The sequence below is a fragment of the Spermophilus citellus genome (genome assembly GCF_964194105.1).
Source record: "Spermophilus citellus genome assembly, chromosome: 6".
Classification (NCBI taxonomy): domain Eukaryota; kingdom Metazoa; phylum Chordata; class Mammalia; order Rodentia; family Sciuridae; genus Spermophilus; species Spermophilus citellus.
The window spans coordinates 1,486,302-1,513,489 of record NC_138187.1 but is presented as its reverse complement, the minus strand read 5'-3'; the positions used below and the strand labels follow the sequence as shown (position 1 = coordinate 1,513,489).

General features: G+C 50.9%; 1 protein-coding gene across 3 annotated transcripts in view; it reads right to left on the bottom strand.

Moving 5' to 3' along the window:
- GRIN2A (glutamate ionotropic receptor NMDA type subunit 2A) overlaps positions 1-27,188 on the bottom strand; it is a 327,406-nt gene that overhangs the window by 86,017 nt on the left and 214,201 nt on the right. For all 3 annotated transcript variants that reach the window (XM_081297655.1, XM_081297656.1, XM_081297657.1), the window contains exon 3: positions 19,053-19,167. In XM_081297655.1, the coding sequence (XP_081153781.1) occupies positions 19,053-19,167 (115 nt within the window). The remainder of the gene's footprint in view (positions 1-19,052; positions 19,168-27,188) is intronic.

Sequence of the window (27,188 nt, the reverse complement as noted above, 5' to 3'; positions counted from 1 at the left end):
CGTCTGCCCTTCAGAACCCGATGCAGGGGGCAGCTCTCCCCGCAAGCAGTCCCTGAACCCAACCCTGGGCAGGTGCCTCCTCCTTTCCTTCTCATCAAGGACTGGAGGCACCCACACAGTCATGGCCCCGGGATGCACTCAGGACAGGGTGCTAAAGGAACAAGTTAGTAGGTGAGGGTCAGTAGAACCACCAGGAACCACCCATCACCAGCGCTCATTCTTCCCTTCTGGTGACAGGCTCTAAGCACAATATGGATTTGGGAGGTGGCTGGACTTGCGCCTGATGGCCGGCTCTGGGGCTCAGCAGCTGTGAGACCTCGGCTGACTTTTCCTGCCGGGCCCCAGTCTCCTCCTTGGTCAAGTTGGCACAAGGAAGCCATCACGTGATTCTTGTGAAACTTTAAAAAATCGTGTCTGTAAAGCCCTTATTATACCAACCTCCAAACAGTCCGTGACTGCTCAACCAACGCAGAGTGCTTCTTTGCATACGGGTCTCTGGGAAGGATTCCATTAGCTCATGTACGTGAACCCCCAGCATCAGTTAAGGTTCCTCCCCACCCACCATGCTCGTGTCCTCTAAGGGCAAGGTGGACCTCCACCTGCAATTCCAGAACCAGCCGGAGTAAGACAGAACAAGACAGGGATCCCAGGCCGGGGCTTGTTTACCGAGATGACGCTTCCTCTCAGGGAAGACGGACCTGCTTTTCATTACTTCTCTCTATTTTAGACAAAATTGATATTGCCACGAATACAATCCCGTGCCCAGAGAAGAGGGTCCTGCCAAAGTCAGCCTGGAGTTATTTCAGTTCTATCAATAAATCCGAAGGTCTGGGAATCATTTTTATTTTCACACGCTAGTTTTAGGTTCTGAACAGCCGATGCCTATCATGAATTTCGGGATGATAAACGCCAGCCGGGCTTTGTTGGATCCTCGTGCGTGGCCTTGCTCGTGTTCAATTGGCCAAGCAGCTGTACTGGAAAAAGATGAAAAGAAACAGAATAAAAGTGACTGGAGACAACAGAAGCTCTGAAAGGAGTACCCGCTCAGGGAGTGCATGTAGGTCACGACGCAGGTGACGACGGAGGAGTCTCGAGTTGTGAAGCCTTTTTGGGTTACACGCTGCTATTATTTTATCTGACCTTCATGACAGACTTGCTTCAAGGTGAAAGAGAAATCATTTCCACTTTTCAGAGCAGGAAGCAGATGCTCATTCAAGTAACTTGACCCAGAAGGCACAACAAATGTGTGAACTTGAACCAGAAGCAGTTTTCTGGCCAAGACGTGAAAAAATGTACATGTTTCAGTATCCGTCCTGTTGTGTGGGACCCCAGAGAAAACCCATGCCAACCTCTTCCTCAAGAGGCGGATCTTCAGGCTTTAAACCCAGTTCCTCGGAGAAAAGACAGTGCTGCCAGGAAGCTCCTAGAAATTCACTCAAAATGCGACACAACCACCCCAGTAATTGTCATGGAAAACCCTGGATCGCACTTTGCACACATGGTAATTCCCCTTGATTAGCTCTTTCTGCTACGTCACAGGTCCTTTATTGGATGCTGCACATACATTACTCAAGATCCCTGAACCTATCAAGTGGCCGGTTGACCACTTTGGTCCTCATCTCTCTCTGGTCCTCACTTCCCTCGTACGTAAAATAGAATGAATTGAAACATCTTCCACCTCAGGTCGTAGTGAACATGAAATAGGATAAGGTACATGCTGAGTTCAAGGCCTATAGGAGAAGCAGAACTGGAAAACTATTAGGCTGCTGATTACTACTACTACTACTACTACTACTAGGAGTTATATAGGAAAACCAAACTATGTGTTTTCCATTTCAGTTCTCTACCTCCCAGGGCACTGGGTGAATTCACCTGCATTATAGAATTTGTATGAGAGCCGGGCATGGTGGCCCACACCTGTAATCTCAGTGGCTTAGGAGGCTGAAGCAAGAGGATCTCGAGTTCAAAGCCAGCCTCAGCAATGGTGAGGCCCTAAGCAACTCAGTGAGACCCTGTCTCTAAATAAAATACAATACAGGGCTGGGGATGGGGCTCAGTGGTCCCCTGGGGTCAATCCCTGTTAACTACCCCATCCCCTGGCCAAAAAAAAAAAAAAAACCAGGATCTGAATGAGGAAGGAATAAACTAAGTGGTTAAAGCGTAAGCTTTAGACTCAACCAGCAGGTGCTCAAAACACAGCTCAGATTATTGAAAATTAACTCGGTCTCCTTAGTGTTCTCAGGGATGATGAATGGCACCAACATCACACACTTTTCATGAACTAATGGACCTTGTGGGTTTTGAGTTCTGACCACAGGAAGCGTTTAATGAAAGACAGCTCCAGTGTGCTCTTAGAAGCCCCATGGGGCAGGCACTATCATTGCTGCCATCAGATGATGGGGACACCAGATGTCTGAGAAACACCAAGACTGACAGTGTTTCAGGTTGGCCTGGGTCTCAGAACTAAGTGTGACCCACGGCCAAGCCTGACCCTATAAATGCCCATCAAAACGCCCTCTCCCCATGCAGGCTGAGCCGGGGTGTCACTGTCCCTGCTGAGCACGACGCTGGCCTCCCTCTGTCTGCAGGGACCAGTCATCATCTCTCGATGTCAACAGCTTTGGTTTCGACACATCCCTGTCTCCAACTTCTACGTCCACGGATTTGGGAGCATCACTGGATGGGAATCACGTCCATATTTTTGAGTCCTCCTGCATTTTCAGAGCCTCCATCCATCAGTGCCTCCGTAACATGTGGGTGAGGAAACAGATCTCACGGTGTCCATTCAAGCTCCCAACCTGAAAGCTGGGAGTGAAGGGAGGCGTGCACAGTTCCTACAGAAGAGCACTGGACAAGTCTCTGATCTTCAGGGTCCTCAGGGTCCTCATCTGATAAATGTCCCTGCCTTCCCTACCTGAAGCGTGGTTGTTGGGATCGATAGCCATAACTGACCCACACCCTCCCTTCCTACCTTAGCTCTCGTGGCTGATGTTTTTTCAAGCAGGCTTTAATCTCCGAAAAGAAAAAAACTTCACCATCCACTATGAGCTTCTGCACAGGGGAATCAGGACCAGGAGCTCGGATTCTTCTGACGCTCCTTGTTGGCTTCCACTTTGAATATAACAGAAGAGAGGGACCGTTGGCCTCTTGCAGTCATCCTGCGACTCCCTCTAAGGGAGCCAGAGTTGATCCAACCTTGGGCTCTTTCCTCATGTTTCCAGTGGAGTCTTTCACACGGGGAGAAAGCAAGATGGTTCAGCCCCTACTTTTTCCTCCTCAACACATCCATTCAGCCTTTATAATTTGCAGAATTGTGATTCAAATGGAAGAGTTTGGATGGTAAGAACTCTACAGATAGGATTGTGATGAGCTTTAAAACAATTTTCAAAAGACAATGGCTAGATAACAAACCATATGGTGGAGTAATAAGCAATGAAGGAGCCCTTTAGTGCAGGGGTGGGGGCTGATTTGCATCCTCAGATTTGCAGAAGAATGTTGATTGGTTTGTGCAGAGATGCAAGGGACTGATTAGGAGGCAGATTTTCATGCAGCTCAGTGGGACGCTGAGCTGAACTCAGAAAGAGCTGTGTGCGGCAGCGGGGAATCTTGTACCTGCAACAGTCCCTGCAAGTCCACTGCACAGGGATGGGGGACTCCCACCGTGGGTTTTCATAATTAAAGCCCTGACAGCAACGCTACCCACATGCAGAGAAGCCCCATTTCCACCACATGGTGTCGCAGAAACAAAAGGACATTGAGGCCGATGGGGCTGAACTGGAACCCGACTCAGCCACCTGCTCGCTCTGCGAAGGTGGGCAACTCACTCATCCTCCGAGACTCAGTTTCTTCATACGCTACTGGGGTGGGGAGGGAGGTACTATTTATCTGGAATGTCTATTAGGAAGTGATCAATGTAGGGGCCAGGGCTGTGGCTCAGAGGGAGAGCGCTTGCCTAGCATGCGTGAGGCCCTGGGTTCAGTCCTCAGCACCACATAAAGATATTGTGTCCACTTATAGTTATAAAATAGATATTTTAAAAAGTGATCAATGTAATGAGTGTAGATCCCCTGGGCCATGATCGGGGCACAGTGATTTACATTATCACCATCATCATTGTTTTATAAAATATGGGGAACTATCGCCAGGCACCAGCTATCAATCCCCTCGTCTTCAGAGCCTAACGCACAGAAGGTCCCCCACGACTTGGACCGCACTGGAAGATTCAGTCCCTCGCCATTTCTGCCTCTCACTGGTCCACCCCAGGCTCCGATGCCAAGAAAAACAGGGTAGAGGGGAGGGCAGCCTCGGATGCCAACAGCACAGATGAGAAAACCAAACTGCAGCTCCAACGTCCTTCCTGTCTGCTCCAAAACAGGAGAGCAGCAGAGGCCACCAGACAGGCTGGGGAAGTGGGCAGCAGGGGCAGACAGCCGCCGTGAGGTCTGGGAGCTGCTCTCCAGGTCAACTCTGAAATGGGGGACACTGGAGGGGCCTTTGGTGCTCGTGGGTTAGAGGACCCTGGTGGCTGACTCTTCTTCAGGCTTCAGGGTCCGGGTCACAGGTGAGCTCTTCAGGAAGGCTTTGCTCGTCCCCTCCCCAGATCCAGGCACTCGCTGCCAGCAGCACCCATCTCACCACGTTGCAATGGACAGTCCTTTCTCTCTCTCCCACCAGACTGTGAGTTCCCTGAGGGCAAGGATGCTGCAGCATCCATTTCCACCTCCTCACTGTACCTACTATAGACCTGGCAACCAGCAGCCATGGTAGAGCCTTGGCCAACAGATTGGCAGTGGTAAACGGAGAGTTCAAGAGTGACCATACAGTGGGTGAGCTGAGTGATGGTCTGGTGGGCTGACAGATGTGTGCTTGACTTTGTTAGATGTTTGGTCATGGGTGACTGGATGGATGGATGGGTGGATAAACGGACGGACAAACAGTCAATCACATCAGCAGTCACAGTTTGCAGTTATTTTATCCTAAAGAAATAGCTGACGATCCAATTAAAGGTCTGACTATTGCCATGCCTCCCACCCACTCAACTTCCCAGGCAAACACCATCTACAAAAACAAGTTCTCGGTGGAAATTTCCATCATTCATTCCAGAAACTACGCAAGGTAGTGGGAAGAGCACTAGAGCTGGGATCTCACAAGACCTAAACTGGAATCTCTTCTCAGCTCTTGATCAAAACGTCACTAGACATCCCCAAATGTGTACTACTCAAATCTAAAATCAGAAAATTCTACCTGCTTTGCAGTGATAAAGTGAAATAATAAATTTGAGAGCCTATATCGTAAGGTTTGGTTCAGCAAACTCTTACTGTTTATTTGCATTATATTCAGAGAATTGCTAAAATCAATCTCCTCACTCTACTTGCTTTTAAACTTCTTTTAGAAATATTGCATTTTTCCCAGTGAAAGCTCACTTGAAACCACAATGTAGCGATCAGATAAAGCTCTACTGACTTTGATTGAAGCCGGTGTCTGTCTCATCAACCCCTCACCTACCCAGGGACCCTGTGGCACTCTAGGTTCTGAAAGAACTGAGCATTCCAGGGAACACAGAAAAAAAACTTGGCCTAAAATCCTGGGGCTGGCTTTCCCTCCCCTAGCTCCCACAGTTTAGATTGAGAATGCCCCTCACAGGCCCACGTATTGAGGGGAGGGTGTTGTTAGGGGGTGTGGAGCCTTTAAGAGGCGGGGCCTATGGGGAGATCTTCAGGTCATTGGGGGTGTGTCTGTGAAGAGGACCATGAGACCCCGCCCCTTCCTCTTTCTCTTATTCACTCTCTGGCCATGAGGGGAGAGGTTTGTACTGCCATCTCTCACACCAAGATGTGCTACCTCACCCAGGCCCAAAGCAAATGGGGACAATCAATCATGGACTGATGTCTCCAAAACTGTGAGCCAAAATGAACCTTTTCTCTTCATAAGTTGAGGACCTCAGGCATTTGTTATGATGCTGCACGCTGACCCTTCTTTCTTTCCTCCCTCCGTCAGAGATGCTGAGGCCTTCTTGGGCCCACTCAGAAAGTCTAAATGGTTTTACCTGTCTGTTCAGGAGTTTCTAGAAATACTTCTGACTGAGAGACTTTCTGAATAATTGACTGAACTGAGATCATTTAAATAATCTACTTCTCATTTCCCTAAGTAATGGCAATGGGAGCTACCAAGGGCACAGCTTTTGCCTCACCTTTGTACCATCTGTCATCGGAATCATGCCCCTTTCTCCCTCAGACAGCTTCATCATCAGAATGGGCTTCTGAGCTAAATAGAGATGGATCCTCCCTCCACACCACGGTCGACTCTGGCTCCGTTTTGACACTTCCTGGGCTCCACCTCTGCCTTCATCAGAACATGACGCTGGGCCAGCCACTCAATCCATGTGGCTTCCAATTTCTCCCCCGCAACATGAGGACAGAGTTAATAATAATTGGAGCTGACATTTATTGATCATCTTCTATGTGCTAATTGGTGTTCTAAGCACCCGATGCATTATCTTGATTAATCATCCTAACAACTCTATGAAGTAGGTACTATTATTATCTCCTTTTTAGATATTAAAAAAAAAATGCAGAGAATACTGTGAGACGGAAATGAGACGATGCATTGGAAATGCCCTGCATGGCATCTGGCATATCACCGGAGCTCAGCTAATGGTGTCTGCTGCTCACAGGAGCCTCACATCCATCAGCCACATTACCATGTCCCATCACACCATTCATCTTTGTCATCGACTCCCCAATAAAGCACGCTCCCACACAGATGTCTCTTCTGCACACCGAGACTCTTTTTGTCTTAACTTCTGAAACCCAGAAGACTTCAAGCAGACTGCTGCCTTGCAGAGGGAACTGGGTTCAACGGCTGCTCCTTACAACCATAAAACAAAGGGAGAAAGGAAAAACCAAGAGCTAGTGCAAAACCACACACACACACACACACACACACACACACACCGTAAGGGGTGGCTTCACTTATTCTAGTTGAAGGGGTCAATTTGAGAGAGACTTGGTGCGTGGCCTCATGGCCACCTCATATACTGTACTGCGTGGATATTTAAAACAGTCATTATGTGTGACTCCAGGGAATTCAGGTGATGGTCCAAAATCTTTACAATGGCTTAACTTTACCTCTCTGTGGCTCACATCATTTTGAGAGACTTAATGATCATTATATAAGGAAACAATTAAATTCCACACAGACTCCGCCAAGGCTGATGATATTACCTAACCCATTTTACAAAAGGGCCCTCGACTTTAAATATGGATTTGGAAGAAGAAAAGAGAGAGAGAGGGAGAAGGAAGATGAGCAGTATCACTTGCAGGCAAGTTCTTTTATTTTTTTTCTGGAACTATCTAATCCAGAAATACCAAACCACAGACCCATACCTAAAAGTTTTTTTTTTAATTGACAACCTAATTCCCCATTCAGCCCTGCATCTTTCAGAATATCTTCTTTCTCACACCTTCATTCTCTTTAAATAGCCCCTTAGAACATTCTCCGAAGATGCAGGCTCACCACCATTTTCATTTAAAGAAGCAGTAGGACTTAGGTTCCGGCTATTGAGGTTCGACGCTCTGCCTTTGCAGATTACGAGCTCTGAGACTCTGGGCAAGTTATTGAATTTCTGGGGGCCTCTTTCTCTACTTCTGTAAAAGAGGGGACGTAGTGTCTCATGCCGGCCTGAAGTTTCACGGCACATTGAAAGTGCTGCACAAGTGTTAGTACAGGTATCTGTGTTGCTGTCTGACCTCAAGCTCTCCACCAGGACCACCAGAGACTACAGAATAAAGTCCGTGGTCTGCGGGCTCCAGCAAGCCTGGTCCTTCCTCCCCTTCTGAGCAACGTGTATTCGTTTCCTATTGCTGCCCAGCAGATGACCTTGAACTTGCCACTTGGAACAGCATCACAGTCCTGTGGCTCAGTAGCTGAGGGAGGCTCAGCTCGGTTCCCTGAGGGCTTCTCTGGAGCATCTGGGAAGAACCCACTCCCAGACTCACTTGGCTGTTGGCCGAGTTCAGTTCCTTGAGGCTGTAGGACTGAGGTCCTGGCTTCCTTGTTGGCCGGGGGTGCTCTCAGCACCTGGGGTCCCCTGCCTTCCTGTTGTGCAGCTCGTCCATCCTGAATCTGGAACTCAGCAAACCCTTCTCATGTGTCAAATCTCCCTTCTACCAGCTCTAGAAGATCCCCCACCCTCACTGGGTTTGGGTGGGATCCACCCTAACACCCTCCCTTTTGAGTAATTCAGTGTCATCTGAAAATTCCCTTTTGCTCTGTGCACAACAGAAGCCCAGGAGTGGAGGCTCATTATAATCACCATCTCACCTGCATCCCCAGGAGGGGCTCAGAGAAGGCCAGGGTCACCGGGGCCATCCTTGGAATTCTTTCTGTCACAATCTCTTCCCCAGGGGCCCTGAGCACCCGGCCTCAGGACTGTGACTGGGATGTTCCTGCTGCATGGAAGGACTGTCCAGACCTTGCTTATCCCCCAGACCTCCGAGAGAGAAGTCCCGGGTATAGATGCCCTTAATCCTCCTGCCCTAGCAGGTCTCCTCCAGATGCCCTGGAGTCTTCTCAGAACCCCTTCGCAGCACGCCCAGGCTGCCCTGGAGTTAGGGGTCCCCCCTGGTGCCCCGTGGAGCTCCAAGGCTCTCAAACGCTAAGTGTCTCTGTTTTGCAACCCAGGGAACAGCCTTTGCTCCAGTAAATGGGAATAAGTCAGGGTAATACACCCCAAATTCAGTTGTTTCTGTTTATGGGGGGAAGATCTAAGCAAAAAGATCATTTATTAACTTGATATTTATTGGAGATAAACTAAGGGGCGGGCACCGAACCACAGCTGCACAAGTGCTGTCTATGGTAGCACTTCACTTGGCCCAACCCACAACTCTCCATTTACCAGAGTTTGCTCGAGAGCAGCAACTTCAATTCCCTTCTTTTCTCTTCCCTCCTGTTTCTCAAACGTCCGTCGTGGCCAAGCACCACATCATTCCAAAGGAAGAAGACGTCTCCCTCTGTGCCCAGAGCAGTCGTCCCGCATCTTCACCAAGCATCCGGCACCCCGTGGAGCTCACGAAACTGCAGATTTGGGTTCCCTAGGTCTGAGGCGGGGCCCGGCCCCCTGCAGCCAGCACGCGCGAGCCCAGGCAGCCCAAGCAGCCACGCTTGTGAGATGAAGACCCCCAGGTGTGCCTGCCTTTGGGGTAGTTCCTGGGGAAAGTCTTTCCACTCATTTCCTAGCCACTCTACAAGTATTTATTGAGCCCCTGGTATCAAATACAGAGGGCGAAAGGTGAAGAGAGGACTGACGCACACCCAGAAGGCCACAGTCGGAACGTGGGGCTCCCTGGGGGCTGCGTCGTCCTGCGCAGAGCAAGCTGTGGTGGGTTTCGGGGTGCCTGAGGGGTGCGTTATCGGCACACTTCAGTTCGGGTCAGTCCCCAGGACTGAGTTGTCGATTGCCATTTACTGACATCCTCTGATTAAATTTCTCCTCCAGGATTTCTCTTACCCAATCATCCATGAAATTGGCGGGGGCCAAAGGGGAGCCAAACCCCACGTTTGCCCAACTCCTTCAGTCCTCTGGCAGCTTGAACCTTTTCTTAGGCTGCCAACGTCACGTCCACGCACAGGCAAACACACGCTGAAAACCTGCTCATTCCCATGAGCTCCGGGGCCAGTCCAGGTTAAATGTGGTGGTGATGGTGGAAGAGGGCACAGGAGGGAGAGTCAAAACACAGTGACGTTGAAGGGCTGAAGCCGTCTGTAATTACCAATCACATCACGCTACCAGAGGCTGGGGAGTAGAGAGACGGTTAACAGATACGGGGTGCATTTGCAGAGAAAAGTGACTTCTAATGGTCTCCAGCACAGTAGGGTACCTAGGGTTGTGACAACCATTAATTGTGCATCTCAAAATGACTACTAGAGGGGATTTTGAATGTCCCCAACCAAAAGAAATTATGTATGTTGTAGGCGATGGATATGTAATTATCTGATCATTGCACACTGCACACACATATTGAAACATCACAGTGCCCCCCCATGCCTATGTACAATTATTATGTACCAATTAAAAAATTTAGAATCATGACTCACTATGCATCACCATGCCTCACTGAATATGATAATGCCATGATGTGCCACAGTCAGAACTACAGACTGAAGAGAGGGATCTTGGCTTTTGTAAGATGTCCTTCACCTCGTCTATACCAGGATCTCTCTAACAGAACCTACTTCATCATACAAGGACTTGAGAGACAGGGTGCACCCCGTTCCTTCATGAGCCTAACTGGAACATGCAACTCCTCTAGAGCAGAGAGTACAAAGCCTATAAACTGTGATAGATGTTTGCACCCCAAGTTCCACTTAGCTGGGTTTGAGCCCGATCTACTGCACCCAGGGGAAAACAGCAGATGGCATTCTCAGGGTAGGAGGAGAAACCCCGTAACTTCCCCTCCAAAATCCTCCCCCCTGGCTCTGCGGTGTGACGTAGGGAGGAGGAGCACAGGCTTTGGGTCAGGCAGACCTGCCCTCACGTCTCGTTTCTGTCCCATCAGCTGGGGACTCTTGAGCAGGTCCCTGGCCTCTCTGAACTTGAGTTTCCAGGTCTGAGGCAGAAAACCTACTGTAGATGGGTTTAGAAACAACTACTAAGTGAGATCCTGAATGGAAAATTCTCCTGCAGTCCTTGGTACAGAGCAGCTCCTGATAAATGTAGAGTGAGGTCCCTCGCTGCAGACTGCAGAGAGGGGCCATGGTGCGCGCCTTGTGGTAGGGCCCAGGAAAGAGAAGAAACACTTCTCCTCATGAAACTTCTACCCAAGCCAAGAGGGACACGCACTCAGGCGATTCCAAAGCACCTGCTGACACCCTTCAGAGTCGGGTGTTCCTCTGGGCCCTGTCTGACCTGATCAACTGGGACAGGTCCTAGACATGAAGTGGAAAAGACCCACCCTCCTTGGGCTGCCCAGAGGTGGGGTCATGGAGAAGGCAGGTGTCCCTGGCAAAGAGAGGAATGTTCAAGAGGACAGAATCATCAGGGAGTCGGACAGGAGACGACAGTGGATATGAGTCTTGGGGGACCTGGGGAGGGCAGGAGCAAAGTGTCCCATGCCGGGGCACAGAGGAACAGGCCAACGTGGGGAGGTGGAGGGCGAGCTTGGCCTCGGAGCCAATAAGGTCGAGCACCGGTGGGTCATGGAGCGTGTGTGCCGGGGGGTGTCCTGGGGCAACTCTGGGGACCAGGAGCCAGGGCTCCGCTGGACGGAGGGCTCTGCCTTGGCCACTGAACTAGGGGCTTAATGAGAATGCAGAGTCAGGGGATGAAGAGGGAAGCCGGCCCCCCAGAGCGAAGGGCGCAGGACATTCCCTCCAGGGAGATGGAGAGCGGTCACCTCTGTCCTCTGGAGTGTCATCGTCATCTTTAACTAGATCTTCTCTAGGGAATGCAACACTTGTTTTTCTTTAATATTATATGTTTTTGTCCTATTTATATTTGAAGTCAAACTTCAAACCAGCTTTAAATGTCTTTCTTTAAATATCTCTCTCAATATATTTATCCCTTTCAGAGCCAGTCTGGGACATGTTAATCAGCTCAAGTCAGCCCTTCTACAATGTACGCATCACCAAAACCTCACGCTGTAGGCCATAAATATAGACAATTTTCGATGTACTCTTTTTAAAAATTAATTTAAGCCACGAGTCTAGATGTGTACACAGGTGTGTATCTGCACACGTCCATATTTTCATTTAAAATGATCGCAACAGTACCCTAGTAGACAGACTGCTCTCAAGGCATCTTAGAGGGGTAGTTAAGAAAGCGGCTCAGCCTGCTGAATGCCAGTTCACCCGAGAAGCCCCAACGCCATGTCCCCACCCTCATGAGGACCTGTCCCAATTGATCAGGTCAAATTCACCCCCCACCACGTCCTGTGACCAGAGACAGCCAGTCGGACACACGTGGCATTGTACCAGGGCTGGCTTGGTTCTGAGCTACCTGAGCAGATGGGGGCTTCGCCACAGCCTCACAGAGCTCCAGTACCTGGGAGATCGTGGTCCTGGAGTCGGTACCACCGTGGGTTGTGGTCTTCCTGGCCTGACTGCTCCTCGGCTTGCATGCAGGGATTAATTTGAACCCTCTCTGGGAAGCCTTGGACCAAGGGGAGCATAAATAAATAAAAGGAGAGGCCAAGGCGCGGACTCCTGCTTTGCAAGAGAAAGCCTTTCAGCTCTGTGTTCTGCATCTGCAGCTCAGGGGACTGGGCACAGCTCGGCCTAATCCACAGCAGCCCCACACAGAGACCCTGCAAAAGCAAATGCCGCTCTGAGGGCCTGACATGTTTGCCAGGACACCCTCATTTCATGCTTCTGCTTCCAGTGGCGCCACAGGGTGACCTCAGCGATGAAAAGAAAGCGCCTCGGAGTGCCAGACAACAGCTCCCTCCTGGGCCGTCCCTCCCCCTGCCAACCTGCTGTGCCAACGTGCAGTCCTGGGGGCAGCCTGAGGATGACATGACTGTATTTATCTGCTCCCGGCTGCTTCTTCCTTAGCAACAGAAGCGCGGGGAGTCATCTCTGAAGCCCCCGATCCCCTGTGTGCCGAGAGCACAGGCCAGTGACAGGAGGCGTTTGGAATGAGAGCTCAGAATCAAGCTCAAGTGGGCAGCAGCCCCCTCGTGCATTCTCTGGGAGATGGCTGGGTTCCAACAGGAAGGACGGGGGGCACACAAAACACCCAGGGGCATCTTTCTTGCATCCAAAATGGACTTTACCCAGGACAGCTTTCCGTCGTCCAGCCTCTTGCTGCACTGCAGGGGCCTGGCACACTGCTTGCTGACAGTGAGCAGGTCCCAGACACCACGCAACTCCCAGGTGTGAGCCGAGCCTGAGCTTGGTGGGTGGTCAGACCCCACCAGGGAGGAGGACGTCCCTGGATGAAGACACCCCAACTCCTCCACACAGAGCAGGAAAGCCTGATCATCTTCTGTAACCTAAGGAAAAGCCAGTGAGGGGGAAGAGAACCAGGACGAGGAAAGGCAGGGACCTGGGACAGCACCAGAGACCCAGGAGACAGAGGGCTCCGGTTCCCAGAGGGTCGAGGAGCCCGTGCACACAGGTGGGCGGGCGGGCGGGGGATCCCAAGGAAGGGAAGAACAACACCCTCCACGCCAGCCCCAAACCCAGGCTCCTGGAGGACGAAGACCATCCCCTGACAGAGTCTAGCCTCCAGAATGTCCTGGGCAGGATGACAAAGATCCAGGGGGTCAGCGATGCAGGAGGAGGAGGCCCAGAGGCAGGAGGGGGTGCGTGTGGGGACACACCGCAGGGAGCCTCGCCCTCACACACAGGTGACAGGCAGTGGAGGCAGTCCCTCAGGGAGAAAAGGTGCGGGTCACGACTGTAGTCCAACTCCACGTCTCAGGAGTCTTGGGATGAAGCTACTAGGAAAGCCTGAGGATCCGTATTCCACCTCCTCCTCCTGACGACCAAGCAGAGCACAAGAACAGAGCCTGCCCACAGCGGCACCAATGAACAGCTGTCGAGTGGACAGTGAGGGACCACGTTTCAGCCAGGGTCTTGGCGATTCTCCTAGGGAAACCCGCAAGTGGTGATGGATTCCCCATACCTACTGTTATTACGACGGGTGTTCGTGTGGGGAATTAAATGTGAGCCCTCGGTGGGGCGGGGAGCTGTTAGCTAGTTGTGCTGAGGATCCCAATTGGTGGCATGAAAAAAATAACTACATGCAACTAATGGAGCAGATCCTGTGCCATCGCTGTAAGCATGTTGACACGTGTGCAAGACGGGAAGTGTTGGCACCACTCTGGAAAATTCTGGGTCCCCGTCTTGACCGTGGCTCTCCCCATGGAAGATCTTCTCACATCTGACCCCAGAGGCAAGACTTGCCCCTACTTGAACTTTATGTAGCTGGAATCCTACACATGACCTCTGGGTCTGTCTGTCTCTGTTCAATGTAAGGGTTCTGAGGTTCACCCACAGCACCATCCTACTAGTGACTCATCCCTTTTTGTGAATGAGTTGCAGTCCATTTTATTAAAATGCCATTCATTATTCATTTATCCATTTCCTTACAAATGGACGCTTGAGTCGCTTCTGGTGTTTTCCTGTTCAGAATAAGTTGCACTGAGCATTCTTGGACAAACGGAACACTGGGGACATATGCTTGATTTCTTTGGTATTAATAACCAGGAATGGAATTACTGGATCACAGGTTTATGAATGTTTCACTTCACAAAAACACAGCCCATTTCCAGTGGTTGTGACTCTATATTCCCACCAGCGAGGCCTGAGATTCAGTGGCTTCACACCCTCCCTTAAACTTGATACTGTGCATCTTTTTGATTTAGAGCCACTCGATGGATATGAAGTCACGTCCCACTGTGGTTTCCATTTGCATGTCCCCAATGACCAAGAGGTTCATCATGTCTTCACGAATTTATTAGCCATTTGAGCAATGTCTTTGGGGAGGTGACTAAGTCGATCTCTTTCTCTTTTGATTATTGATTTGTTGGAGTTCTTTACATATTCAGGTTATAAGTCTTTTGTAACTTATATATATTGCCAATATTTTCTTCTAATTTGTAACTTGCCTTTCTCATTTTCTAAAACTGTCTTTACATGGACAGAGTTTTTTTAATTTTGATAGAGTATAGTTTATGATTTTTATTACATGTCTAATGTTTTCTTGCATTCTGTTTAAGAAATGTGTGATCCTCTCAGATCACACAAAAAAAATCTTCCCATCTTCTAGAAAATTTGTATTTTAGTTTTCACATTCAAGTCTGCAATTCATTTCAAGTAAATTTTTGTATATTTTTATAGTATGAGTGGTGAGCTAAGGTTGATTTTCTCTTTCCATGTGGATATTCAATTGACCCAATACCATTTATTAAAAAGCCTTTCTTTTCCTTTTTTCTCATAACCATTCATCAAAAATAATCTGAATGTACATTTGTGAATCTATTTTCATTATTGCATCACCATTAAATAAGATATTCTCTATAGCATTTTCACAGATACCTATTATTAAATTAAGGAATCTTATTTATCATGAACACCTATTGGATTTTGTCAAATGCATTTTCTGTATCTAATGAGAAGACCACATAATTTTGTCAAGTGTGTTTTCTGCATCTATTGAAATAACCATATAATTTTCTCCTTTATTCAGTTAATATGGTAAGTCACATTGATTATTTAATGCTACAGCAATACTGCATTCCTAAAATAACCTCACTTATCCATGATGAATTATCCTTTTTAAAATATATGGCTGAATTGTGATCAGTAACATACTGAAAAGCTTTGTGTACTTTGGTGTTACTTCTTTTTTTAAGTGTTTGATCAAAGTCAAGTTAAGCCCACTGGGCCAGAAGTTTTTCTTTTATCATATCCAAATGGTAAAGTTTTTAGATATAGATTCAATCTCTTTAGCAAATACAGAGCCATTCAAATGGTTTCTTATCATTTCAGTTTCTAAAAATCATGTTTCTTCAAGGTATTTGCCCATCTTATTGACATTGTCAAATTTGCTGGCATAACGTTTTTATAACATCTGTGATTTTCTGTGGTGATATCCTCGTGTGTGAGTGTGTGTGTGTGTGTGCGTGAGTGTGTATATGTGTGCATGTATGTGCATGTGTGGGTGAGTGTGAGTGTGTGAGTGTGTGTGCGTGAGTGTGTATATGTGTGCATGTATGTGCGTGTGTGGGTGAGTGTGTGTGCGTGAGTGTGTATATGTGTGCATGTATGTGCGTGTGTGGGTGAGTGTGTGTGTGCGTGAGTGTGTATATGTGTGCATGTATGTGCGTGTGGGGGTGAGTGTGAGTGTGTGTGCGTGAGTGTGTATATGTGTGCATGTATTGCGTGTGTGGGTGAGTGTGAGTGTGTGTGCGTGAGTGTGTATATGTGTGCATGTATGTGCGTGTGGGGGTGAGTGTGAGTGTGTGTGCGTGAGTGTGTATATGTGTGCATGTATTGCGTGTGTGGGTGAGTGTGTGTGTGCGTGAGTGTGTATATGTGTGCATGTATGTGCGTGTGTGGGTGAGTGTGTGTGTGCGTGAGTGTGTATATGTGTGCATGTATGTGCGTGTGGGGGTGAGTGTGAGTGTGTGTGCGTGAGTGTGTATATGTGTGCATGTATTGCGTGTGTGGGTGAGTGTGTGTGTGCGTGAGTGTGTATATGTGTGCATGTATGTGTGTGTGTGGGTGAGTGTGAGTGTGTGTGCGTGAGTGTGTATATGTGTGCATGTATGTGCGTGTGTGGGTGAGTGTGAGTGTGTGTGCGTGAGTGTGTATATGTGTGCATGTATGTGCGTGTGTGGGTGTGAGTGTGTGTGTGCGTGTGTGCGTGAGTGTGTATATGTGTGCATGTATGTGCGTGTGTGGGTGAGTGTGTGTGCGTGTGTATATGTGTGCATGTATGTGCGTGTGTGGGTGAGTGTGAGTGTGTGTGCGTGAGTGTGTATATGTGTGCATGTATGTGCGTGTGTGGGTGTGAGTGTGTGTGTGCGTGTGTGCGTGAGTGTGTATATGTGTGCATGTATGTGCGTGTGTGGGTGAGTGTGTGTGCGTGTGTATATGTGTGCATGTATGTGCGTGTGTGGGTGAGTGTGAGTGTGTGTGCGTGAGTGTGTATATGTGTGCATGTATGTGCGTGTGTGGGTGAGTGTGTGTGTGTGTGTGTGCGTGAGTGTGTATATGTGTGCATGTATGTGCGTGTGTGGGTGAGTGTGTGTGCATGTGTATATGTGTGCATGTATGTGCGTGTGTGGGTGTGAGTGTGTGTGTATGTGTGCATGTATGTGCGTGTGTGGGTGAGTGTGAGTGAGTGTGTGCGTGAGTGTGTATATGTGTGCATGTATGTGCGTGTGTGGGTGAGTGAGTGAGTGTGTGCGTGAGTGTGTATATGTGTGCATGTATGTGCGTGTGTGGGTGAGTGTGAGAGTGTGTGTGTGCGTGAGTGTGCATATGTGTGCATGTATGTGCGTGTGTGGGTGAGTGAGTGTGTGAGTGTGTGTGCGTGTGTATATGTGTGCATGTATGTGCGTGTGTGGGTGTGTGTGTGTGCGTGTGTGCGTGAGTGTGTATATGTGTGCATGTATGTGCGTGTGTGGGTGAGTGTGTGTGCATGTGTATATGTGTGCATGTATGTGCGTGTGTGGGTGTGTGTGTGTGCGTGTGTGTGCATGTATGTGCGTGTGTGGGTGAGTGTGAGTGAGTGTGTGCGTGAGTGTGTATATGTGTGCATGTATGTGCGTGTGTGGGTGAGTGTGAGTGAGTGTGTGCGTGAGTGTGTATATGTGTGCATGTATGTGCGTGTGTGGGTGAGTGTGAGAGTGTGTGTGTGCGTGAGTGTGTATATGTGTGCATGTATGTGCGTGTGTGGGTGAGTGAGTGTGTGAGTGTGTGTGCATGTGTGCATGTATGTGCGTGTGTGGGTGAGTGTGAGTGTGGTTTGGGGTTGGTTTGCTTTTTCTGTACCAGGCATCGAGCTCATTGGCGCTGAACCACTGAGCCACACTGCAGCCCTTGTAACATTTCATTTTGAGACAGAGTCTTGCTAAGTTGCTCAGGGCTCGCTCTTGGGTCTTAAAACTAGTTATCTGCACTTTTCTCTCTTTTGTGCAACCCTAGTGCTAGGAATCATAAGTCAATGATTTTTCAAGACCTGGCCTTTTGCTGATTGCCTTCAGGAGCTGGTGTTCTACTCTGTTGATTTTCACTGATTATTCCCCTTCTCCTTCATCTGGGCCGACTTTGCTCCTCTTTTTCCAGCTCTTTAACACAGAAGCTTCAGTCGACGACTTTCCGTCCCCCTTTCTTACCGTCCCGTTGAAAGCCAAGGGTTTCCCTCAGCTCCTCTTCGACTGTATTCTTCAGGTCTGATGAGTGGGGTTTTGTGATTATTCTATTCAAAACACCTCCCCATGCCTTTCTTATTTCTTTTTGACCTCAACATTCTTTAGAAACGTAGAGTGATCCCTCACTTGGGGAGTTCTCTCTCTTTGTCACTGATTTCTGTTCTGGGTGGTGCACCCGCATCTTCTCCGTGCCTCTGACTACACTGAGGTCTGTCTCATGCTCCAAGGTGGAGCCCACTTGGCTGAGCCTCCCCATGTCCTTGGGAACCCGCGTGTTTTGTAGCTGGGGACACAGCATCAGACTCCCCCCAGCTCCTTTCCTTCCCCAGACTCGAGGGTCTGTTCTGGTCTCGGGGCCGTGCTCCAGTCTGTGCGGCATTCCCCCCCCCCTCCCGTCAGTCCCCAGCACTGCCCCTTCCCCCACCGACTGGGAAGGGCAGCTCCCTCCTGAGGGGCGCAGGGCTCAGGGGTCAGGAACTGCTGGTCAGGGAGGGGCAGACCACCCCCCAGGCTGCCTTCCTGGTCCCTCTCACTCCATTCTCAGCGGGAAACTGTGGTGACTCATTGAGAGCTGACTGCTGGGGGGCACACACAAGGTCATCTGTAGGTCCCCGGGGAAGTCTCTGCTCTCTGACTCAGGACATGGCCTGTGTAAGGTACGGCGGGATTTTTTTTTTCTTTGCACACTGATTTTTTTCACGGTTTTCAAAGTGAATACGTACGTACTTGAAAATGTGCTCTACGAGAATCCTAAAGTCCTTCTCTGCATGTGATTTACCAAAGTGATAGATTCGGGTTTTGGAAAATTAGTTTACTTAAAGCAAAAGACCAAGTAAATGGAAATGCAGGGTGTTCAGCCATACGGCAAATGGGGCCCATTTAGAAGATTCAGGCAGAGGGGTGTGGTCGCTGCTGGGCACTCAACCCTCGCGGCTGCCCGGGCGCAGACCAAAGCCGACTCTCTTCATCATCCCAGATCCTCCCAGGACTGCTTCTGGGGGAGCTGAGGTCCGAACCCACAGAGCACTGCACACCAGGAAAGCGTTCCGACGGCACCCTCAATCGGCCACCCTGGCTTGGGGGTGGAGGCTGGAGCAGCCCCAGGAGACGCAACGCGGCGCAGGCCCCCGTGCCTTCTGCTCCCCGCGTCCAGCCCGCGGACTTGCTCACCTTCTCCCACTCTCGGTCTTTGTTCAGCACGATCACCACCAGCCTGGGGTGCACCTGATAGCCCTCCTCCGTGAAGGACAAGTCTTTGCCGTCCCACGTCACATTGACCATAAATCTAGATGGAGGAAGAGAGAAAGACAAAATTTAGAAAAAGATTAAACAGGTGTCAGACAAATGAGTGGACACCACGTGCAGCACAGCACCACGGCCACCATGCATCCCCTGAGGGCTCCGTCCGTGGAAGGAGGGGGCCCGGCAGGCACTGCCCACCGACCAGGCACGGTGGTCACCAGAATCCCCACCCTGTATAGGCATCGACGATTGACCGTTTAGCTCACGGAGTGGAATGTTCTTGACCGGCAGATCCACAGATCTGGGTCCAGTGACCTCTCGGGAGGATCTGCGGACGTATCTGTCACGCTTTAGGAAGCTCCTGAAGGAACCTGTCACTCCTGAACCACAGGTGGCCAACCTCCGAGCCATGAGACCTCAGCATTGATCATTCACTCAGCAAGTTCTCACTGAGCACCTGCTCCACCCCACGGTGATGGGGATAACTAAGGAAACAAACGTGACCCCAACTTCATGACCTCTCTAGTCTTGGGGAAGGGACAGGTGTCACTTCATGAATCACAGACTTAGGACAAGTGCTACCACAGAAAGAAGGCCACGTCAGGGGAGTGGGATGGTCAGGTCGGCTGGCTAGGTAAAGAAGGACCCAGGCAGGCAAAGGGACAGCACGTGCCGAGGGCCTGTGGTGAGGACCCAGAGAGCCCCCAGACGGAAGCGGAAAGAGACAGGGAAATGCAGCATGAAGTGAGGTGGGAAGACGAGTGGGGGCTGGCAGGGTGAGCCGCATGGGCCACCTGACGTTTCGTCTTTGTCTTCAACAAGGAGAAGCCATCGCCCGGTTCTGAGGGGTTGACCTTGTCATCTGTTCTCAGATCAGGAAGGCCGTGGAGGACAGGTTGGAGGAGGGCTGGAGTGGGGAGAGGTTGCTCTTGTCATCGAGGTGAAAGCAGTGGTGGCCCGACACTGGTGGTGGCCAAAGAGAGGAGAGGAGGAGGAACAGGGAGAACGGGAGCAGTGGGCACCCTGGACCCCGCGGGGCGTCAGCCGTCAGGGTTCCACACTGAGCGAGGCGGGGGGACGGGGCAGGGGATCGATGGCTCCTAGCCCCTCCCCACGTAACGTCCATGCAGCAAGTTGTTCAGCACAGGTGACGTCCGGGTGCCCTCTGACACTTGTCCCCTCCCGCTCCTCAGGTCAGGCTGCCTCTGATGGGCCACCAAGTTAGGGCTCTTCTCCCAGAATCTGGGGCAGCCACGCGTCCACGCTTCCTCCCTGCAGCTTGTGGAAAATGTGAGGTTCAAACATCCAGGAAAACACGCGGTGGCCACGGGGCAGACCCCAGTGGGCACGGCATCACTGCCCCAGGGGGAAGCCCTGTCTCGGGGCCACGGCTTTCTCTTGCTTCACATCCTCTTCGCACCAGAAGCAGCTAAAGAAGTAAACACAGACCAAGGAGGACAGCGAGCGCAGAGAGGGACTGGCCCGGGGCCCTTGTTCACCTGTGGTCTGCCCCGCGCACAGAGCCTGGCCGCATCCCACGGGGGGGATCAGGCCTCCAAGGACAAGGTGAGTGGACGGGGAGACGGACGCACGGTGTGTCCACTCAGGGGGTCCTCTGGGTCATGAAGAGCCATGTGTCAGCGACAAGCCCAGGACATGGGGAAACGCAGAACAAGGGACGGAGACGGTGCTCGTCCACGGACGGGAGGGTCAGGGTGTGTCCCACTTCCTTTCGCGGGTCTTCTACTCTCTCAGTTCTGCACAACCAAGTCCTTTCACTGACAGAGAAGGACGCGCTGCTCTCCTGGACGGAGCACAGCAGCCCAGTTCTGCTGCACGCGCCGAGCTTCCTCTGACCCTTCCTTGACTAACAACTGTTTGCGGTCTGTCTGAGCGAGTCTGTGGACACAGAAATAGACAACACGGAGCCTCGGCCCTCTGACCGCACGTGCGGACAGTCAAGGACGGGGACGCACGAACGGTGGCCAGAGCTAAGACGCCACTGGTGCCCTGGTGAGGGAGGGAGAGAGACTGCACAGTCACAGAGCAGGAGCCTGTCTCAACCTGGGGACCTCGAAGGGGAAAGGTGGGGGAAGGAGAGAGCCTCCGATGAGCAGAGTCAGCTAGGCCCAGCACCCTCCACGGCAGTGACACCCGCCAGGAGGAGGACCCACGGTCACACTGTGTGCACGGGGACGGGTCGGGCACAGCGGGTCCCCCGGGACCTTGTGATGCATCCGGGTTTTGTGGGAAGGCCACGGGGCCCTGAGTGAAGACCTCCTGGCGGAGTGGTGCACCAGGGTCACCACCAGGAGAGGCAGAAGTGCGCAGCCACCCGGCACCGGGAGAGACGGCCAGCACTTCAGTGAGTGGCCCAACACAGCCATCGTCAACGCGACGGAAAAGGTGCTGTGTCTTCCTCCCTCATGCTTCTCGGCTGGGCGCGGGCCCGGGATGTGCTAAACGGAGCCCTTCTGTTTAACTGGTGCATGACCATCAGACCTCATGGGGGAACCCCTGCGCCCAGTTGACCCGCCTCGTTCCCCAGGACCTTCCTTTCCCTCCCTGATCTGCTCGCTCTGTTGATCTCCCTTCAGTTACCACTTTAATCAGTGCAGGGTTCACCATGGTATATTCACACGGACACGGCATGATCTGGGAGATTCGGTCCCCTAGAACTTCCCCGCGGCCTCCCTTCTCCCTCCCTCTCGATCCCCTTCCTCTGCTCGTAGCCTCCCTTCTATTTCTGTGAGACCATGTTCCTCTCTTACCCCCGCCCCGTAGCTCCCCCATAAGAGAGAGAACATCTCACCCTCAACTCTCCGAGCCTGGCTCACGTCACTTAGCGGGATGACTTTTGGTTCCGTCACTGAAGTTCTTGGACTGGGGCGTAGAGAAAAACTGAACTTTGGTCAAATTCCTCAGTGTCTGCAGCTTTCTCAGTAGCTAACTGAGACCTGGATTAGACTGTTTTTATTCTTCAGGTTGACATTTTAGTTCCATTCCTCTTGGTTATTTTTGGCCTTGTCACATTGTGTGGCATACAACAGTGGCCCAGTTAATGCCGGTGGCTGAGGATCCTGACAGGTCGACACTGGAAGTCCCATCCCCTCATCCGTGCGTGTGTCCATTGTTGACACGTCCACCCATCCTCCTGTCCATCAGTACACTCATCAACACGCTCGTCCATCCTCCCGTCCAAGGGACGTGGGTGAGTGCCCACCATATGCCACACCCTGTGCCAAAACCTTCCCTAAGAGAATAACACAAAAGTGGCCATGTGTTTTCAGGGTAGGGAGGGAGACGTAGATGACTGCGCACACACACGGAGAGCAGGTGTAAAAATGGAGGTGTTCACCAGGTGGGGAGCGCACAGGGAAAGGTGGCCGAGGCTACTGGGGTTCCAGGGCTGGAACTGGGAAGCAGGTGGAAATGATCAGAACGAGGTGAGTAAGAGCGAGGAGAGGATGGACAGGTGAAGGGAAAGACAAGAGCCAAAGGGGGAACCCGGGACTTCCTGGGGCATGAGTCCAGCCCGGTCAGAGCCCTCAGGATGCGGAGAATGCGGGGCAGAAACCTGGGAGCTGACTCGGGAGACAGAAGCAGGAATCAGAGCTCTGAGGGCCGCTCCCTGCTGAGGTCACCCGGGGGGAGGCTCAGGAGCAAGTCTGAAGGAGACAGAGACGAACAGAGGACACTCGTAGTGACCCCGACAGGAAAGAGGGTCCGGGAGCAGCACAGACAGGCGAGCGACTCGGGGACACACCACCCCTGGTCACTCTCCACTGCTCTGCCCCAAATCCGCGGGCAGGCTGGTCAATGCGTGGAGGTGCCTCTTACTGAATCCATCGGGCTCTCTCGCCAGGTGTCTGCTGTCTAACACTTCAGGGTGGATGGACTCAGGTTGAATCTTCCTAATGCCCTGAATGTGGTAAAAACTGACAAGGTTTAGTCAAAGATCAAGAAGTTTAGAGAGATCCAGGTTGTCATCTGTTTGGAAAAGGTAGATGCCGTAGTTTGCATCTTGAATCTTCCCCAAGGGCTTGGTCTACAGCGTGGAGCTACTGGAAGATGGCGGAACCTTCAAGACCCAGTGGTTAGTGGGAGGCCATTAGAGCATTGTGGGCCTCCTTGGAAGAGGGCAGGGGGACCCCTGTCCTTTCCTCTCTCTTTTTTACTTTGTGGCTACAAAGTAAGTGCCATTTTTCTCCCATGTGCTCCTACCACACGTCTGAAAGCCATGGTCTTGCCAATCATGGACTGGAACCTTCAAAACTGTGAGCTGAAATAAACCTTCGCTCTTCATAAGTTGATTATCTCAGGTTATTTGTGATAATGATGAAAACTGACCAATACAGGCAGACCAGAGAGCAAATGTTTTGATTTTTGATAGACAGATGGCCCTGGGGACAGCCACTTGCAGGTTATGTGCACGGACTGAATGTCAGTCAGTCACTGTTGAACTCAAGAAGCCAGCATGTACCAGTGAGTGTCTTTCTTTGGATTTACCCATTTAAATGACTTAAATCTCCGTCTTTAATTTCCCATCTCTATTTCTCTACTCATTCCTTTTCTTCCATTTCCCAGTGAAAGCAGGTGGAATTATCAGGGTGATCATTTGGATTCAATCTGCCTTCTTCAGATTACATTAAAACAATTATATAGAAACCCTTATGCTACGGATGGTTCGGAGTTCCTTGAATATTCAATATTCTGGACCAATGACTCTATATACTCAACATTAATATTGTCTCTTTTCATCTATTTGGAGTCTCCAGTCCCTTGGGAAGAAAAAAGAAAAACTCTAACAGAAATTTCTGCTGAACAGTAATTTCATTACGAAGCTGGCAGGAAGCAAGTACCTATTACCTTCAATTCCCCCTTCCAATTTCTAGGAAGGACAATCCATATTTCCTTGGCCTTTCTTCCCACTTAAAACTTGCTCCAGAGCAAAATTTTTTACCCAGAGAAATAGCATTCTATACCACGTTGCTGGATCCCCACTAACACCTGCTGGGCAGTGGGGTTAAATAGGAAAATCTCATCTCTGTTTTGCTTATGTCTCAAAAACTGATCATTAGCTTTGGCAATCAGATGAAATACCAGAAATTCCAGCTTCAGATTACATCTTCAATATTTCCAACAAATACATGAAACCCTACTGGCAGAATATAGATGGTGACTGAGCTTTTTGCAAAGATTCGCTTCTGGTCCTTGTGATCCACTTATGGTGAAGTGCCACACACAACACTAATCCAGAAAACACGTCAATGCATGTGATGTGCTTACATGCAAGGTTCTTTCTCCATTTACAGTCTGGTGGTGGGGCTGATGTCTAGGGGTTAAAATAAACGTTTCTCTACTGCATTTCATGCACCATATTTTGTGCATCTTGGTTGATAGTGATCAGAAACAACAATGGAAGACAGGCAGGCCATATTCTCTGTATAGTGCCTGAAAAGGAACTGGACTGTCACCACTAAGTTCCCTCTCAACCGGCACTAATACGTAGCACCAATCACGTGTGGCTACTGAGTGCCTGAAATGAGGTTAGTCTGAGTCAAGAAACAGAGTAAGTATAAAGTATGCACTGGGTTTTGAAGAATTTCTATTAAAAAAGATACACAGAAGACCCCATGATCAGGTGTTTATGGATCGCACATTGAAATAGTTCAGACATGTTGATTACCTAAAAGACATTAAAATCAATCTCATCTTCTCCTCTTTGATGTTTTCACGTGCTGCAGAACATTTAAGTGGCGTGTGGCTCCTGCTGCATCTTCACGCTGTTCTTGAGTTGTCCTTTGGTCTGTAACTAGTAGACTGCAGGCCGGTGACATCAGAGGCCCCACGCACCTTGCTGAGCAGGTGCTGTCCAGCGAGCGGAGCCGGGCCCAGCTGGTGCCGAGTAACGTGTGTGGAGGGCAAAGCCTGCAGCATGTTTCCTGTGCTGCTGAGCTGTCGGGAAGCAGAGGAAGAGAACGGCCCGGACCACCCTCCAGCCCGTCACCTGGGCACCACGTCACCTGGGCACTCCCCAGGTTAAACCCTGTGGACAGGCTCGACATTTCCCTGTGACTTGACCTAACTCACGGTGCACAGTGCCTACATCGACGCCTGGCACACGGTGTCGTCTATGAACACTGTGACTGCCTGCATGTGTTCCTGGGCCCCGTCACTGTCCCCAGCCTGTGGTGTTTCCCACCCGGCCTCCCAGGCAACCGCCTCTCCCCGCTACTCAGCACGCCCTTTCCAGGTCCCCCGTCCTTCCGCCAGCCACTGGGGCTGCGGGAGCCCTGAGCTCTGCACAGCCCCTCCCCCAGATCTCTGTTTCATGGCTCTGCCCTGCAGTCGCCAGTCCCCCTCGACTTCCCGAATCTGATTACCTGAAATGTCCTCTGGACCTATTTATCATCCACGCGTCCTTCTGGACTTTGATTCTCTCACTGTTTGGTGAATGCCACCGTCACTCAGTGTGTCTCCATCTTCAGCTGATTTTCCATCTGCCTGGCCATTTCCCGAATCGCACTGTCCCTTAGGCTCCTCCAGCGGTTTGAGTGTCACCCTTTTGTTCACTTGGCATTTAACTTACACACTTTTTTAAACCCAGTCACGACTTCCTTCACCCTCTTCACAGTTCCCCAGACGTTCTCATTTCAGGAGTCTCCAGCTCCCTCCTGCAGCCTGACACCTTCCTGGGGGCTCACGTGCACCCACTCCTCCCTCCTGGGCTGGCCCTGGGGACATCCCAGCACACTCTCCGCCCTGGGAAGGCCCCTTCTTCCCCTTCCCAGCCACTTCATTCTACTTTCACCAGTTTTCAGTGCCCCTCCCCCAGTGTCCCAGCGCCTTGAACCAGCTCTCCTGGGCGCTCTCCCCCTCGCCCGGGGCTCCGTCTCCCATGCTCATCGGTGGGACCTGCTCCCCTGAGCCACGAGCAGGGCCCCAACAGCACAGCCCAGACACAGATGTCAGCACAGAGATCTAACCACAGGGGACACCCATCGCCCAGCCTCCCTCAGCGCCACCCCAACGGGCTCCGAAGCCATGGCACCAAGGAAAAGCAAGGAAAATACATTAAAAAGACAGAGAGACAAATACTGTTTCCTCCTCAAACACAAGTTCTGTTTTGGCCGATTTAATAAATAGCAAGGCTTTTGCCGTGGCCGGGGAAGCCTGGATATTAGAGAAGGAGCCGAGCCGGGAAACTCGAGGAAGGTGGAGATCGCTGCAACTCGAGGGCAGCCAGGGAGCGTGTCTTGCAGTCAGACCTCCACGTGTTTGCTGATGAACGAACAAATGGATCACCAACAGGCCTCAAGGGGTCCTAGCCACACTCCTTTCCAGTGAGCCAGCGGCAAAGAGGAGACTGGAGGAGACACTGGTTTGGTTTAGCGTCTTCCTGACTCTGGGCGGAACAGGAAGGCTCAGCGGCCACCCGAGGTGACCTCTAAATCCTGCTCTCCCTGTGCGGGGGGTTCTGGGAGGAATCTGGAGACTCCAGGTCGTGTTGGTGACTTTATTAAATAGTGCCAAACGCATCACCATGGCCTCTAGGGACGGTGCCTGAATCATGGAACCAGCTCACTCACGAGCTTCTAATGCAGGAGAGCAGAAAATGTGACAAGAGGACCAAGGCTGGTGGCTCACCAGGTCATCTGTGCCTGTGGCCAAACCTCAGGGTCCCAAAGGGAGAGATGCGCAGGGCTCTTGCCTTTTTCCCCCACAAAAAAAGTGAACCCAATGAGATGACAGGGATCCAGTGACACTGAATTCAAGTTTGCTCTTATCCAAGAACTTCCCGGATCTCCCCACACTGGGACGTAGGAGCCACCAAGTGGAATCTTCGTCCCTGTGGTCGGCAGCTCTACGTCCAGCACGGAACGCACGCCAGTGTCTGGCCCAGGGCAAGTGACCAATGCACTTCATGGGACAAAAGTCTCCGTTCTCTGTCTTGTTGTGGCTGCTCCCTCTGGTAAGCAGGTGACTACCTGTGCCCCACGGGTCACCAGCAACGGAAAGAGCTCACGCAAAGGCAGAGAGGCAGGACGGGGTGGCAGGCGA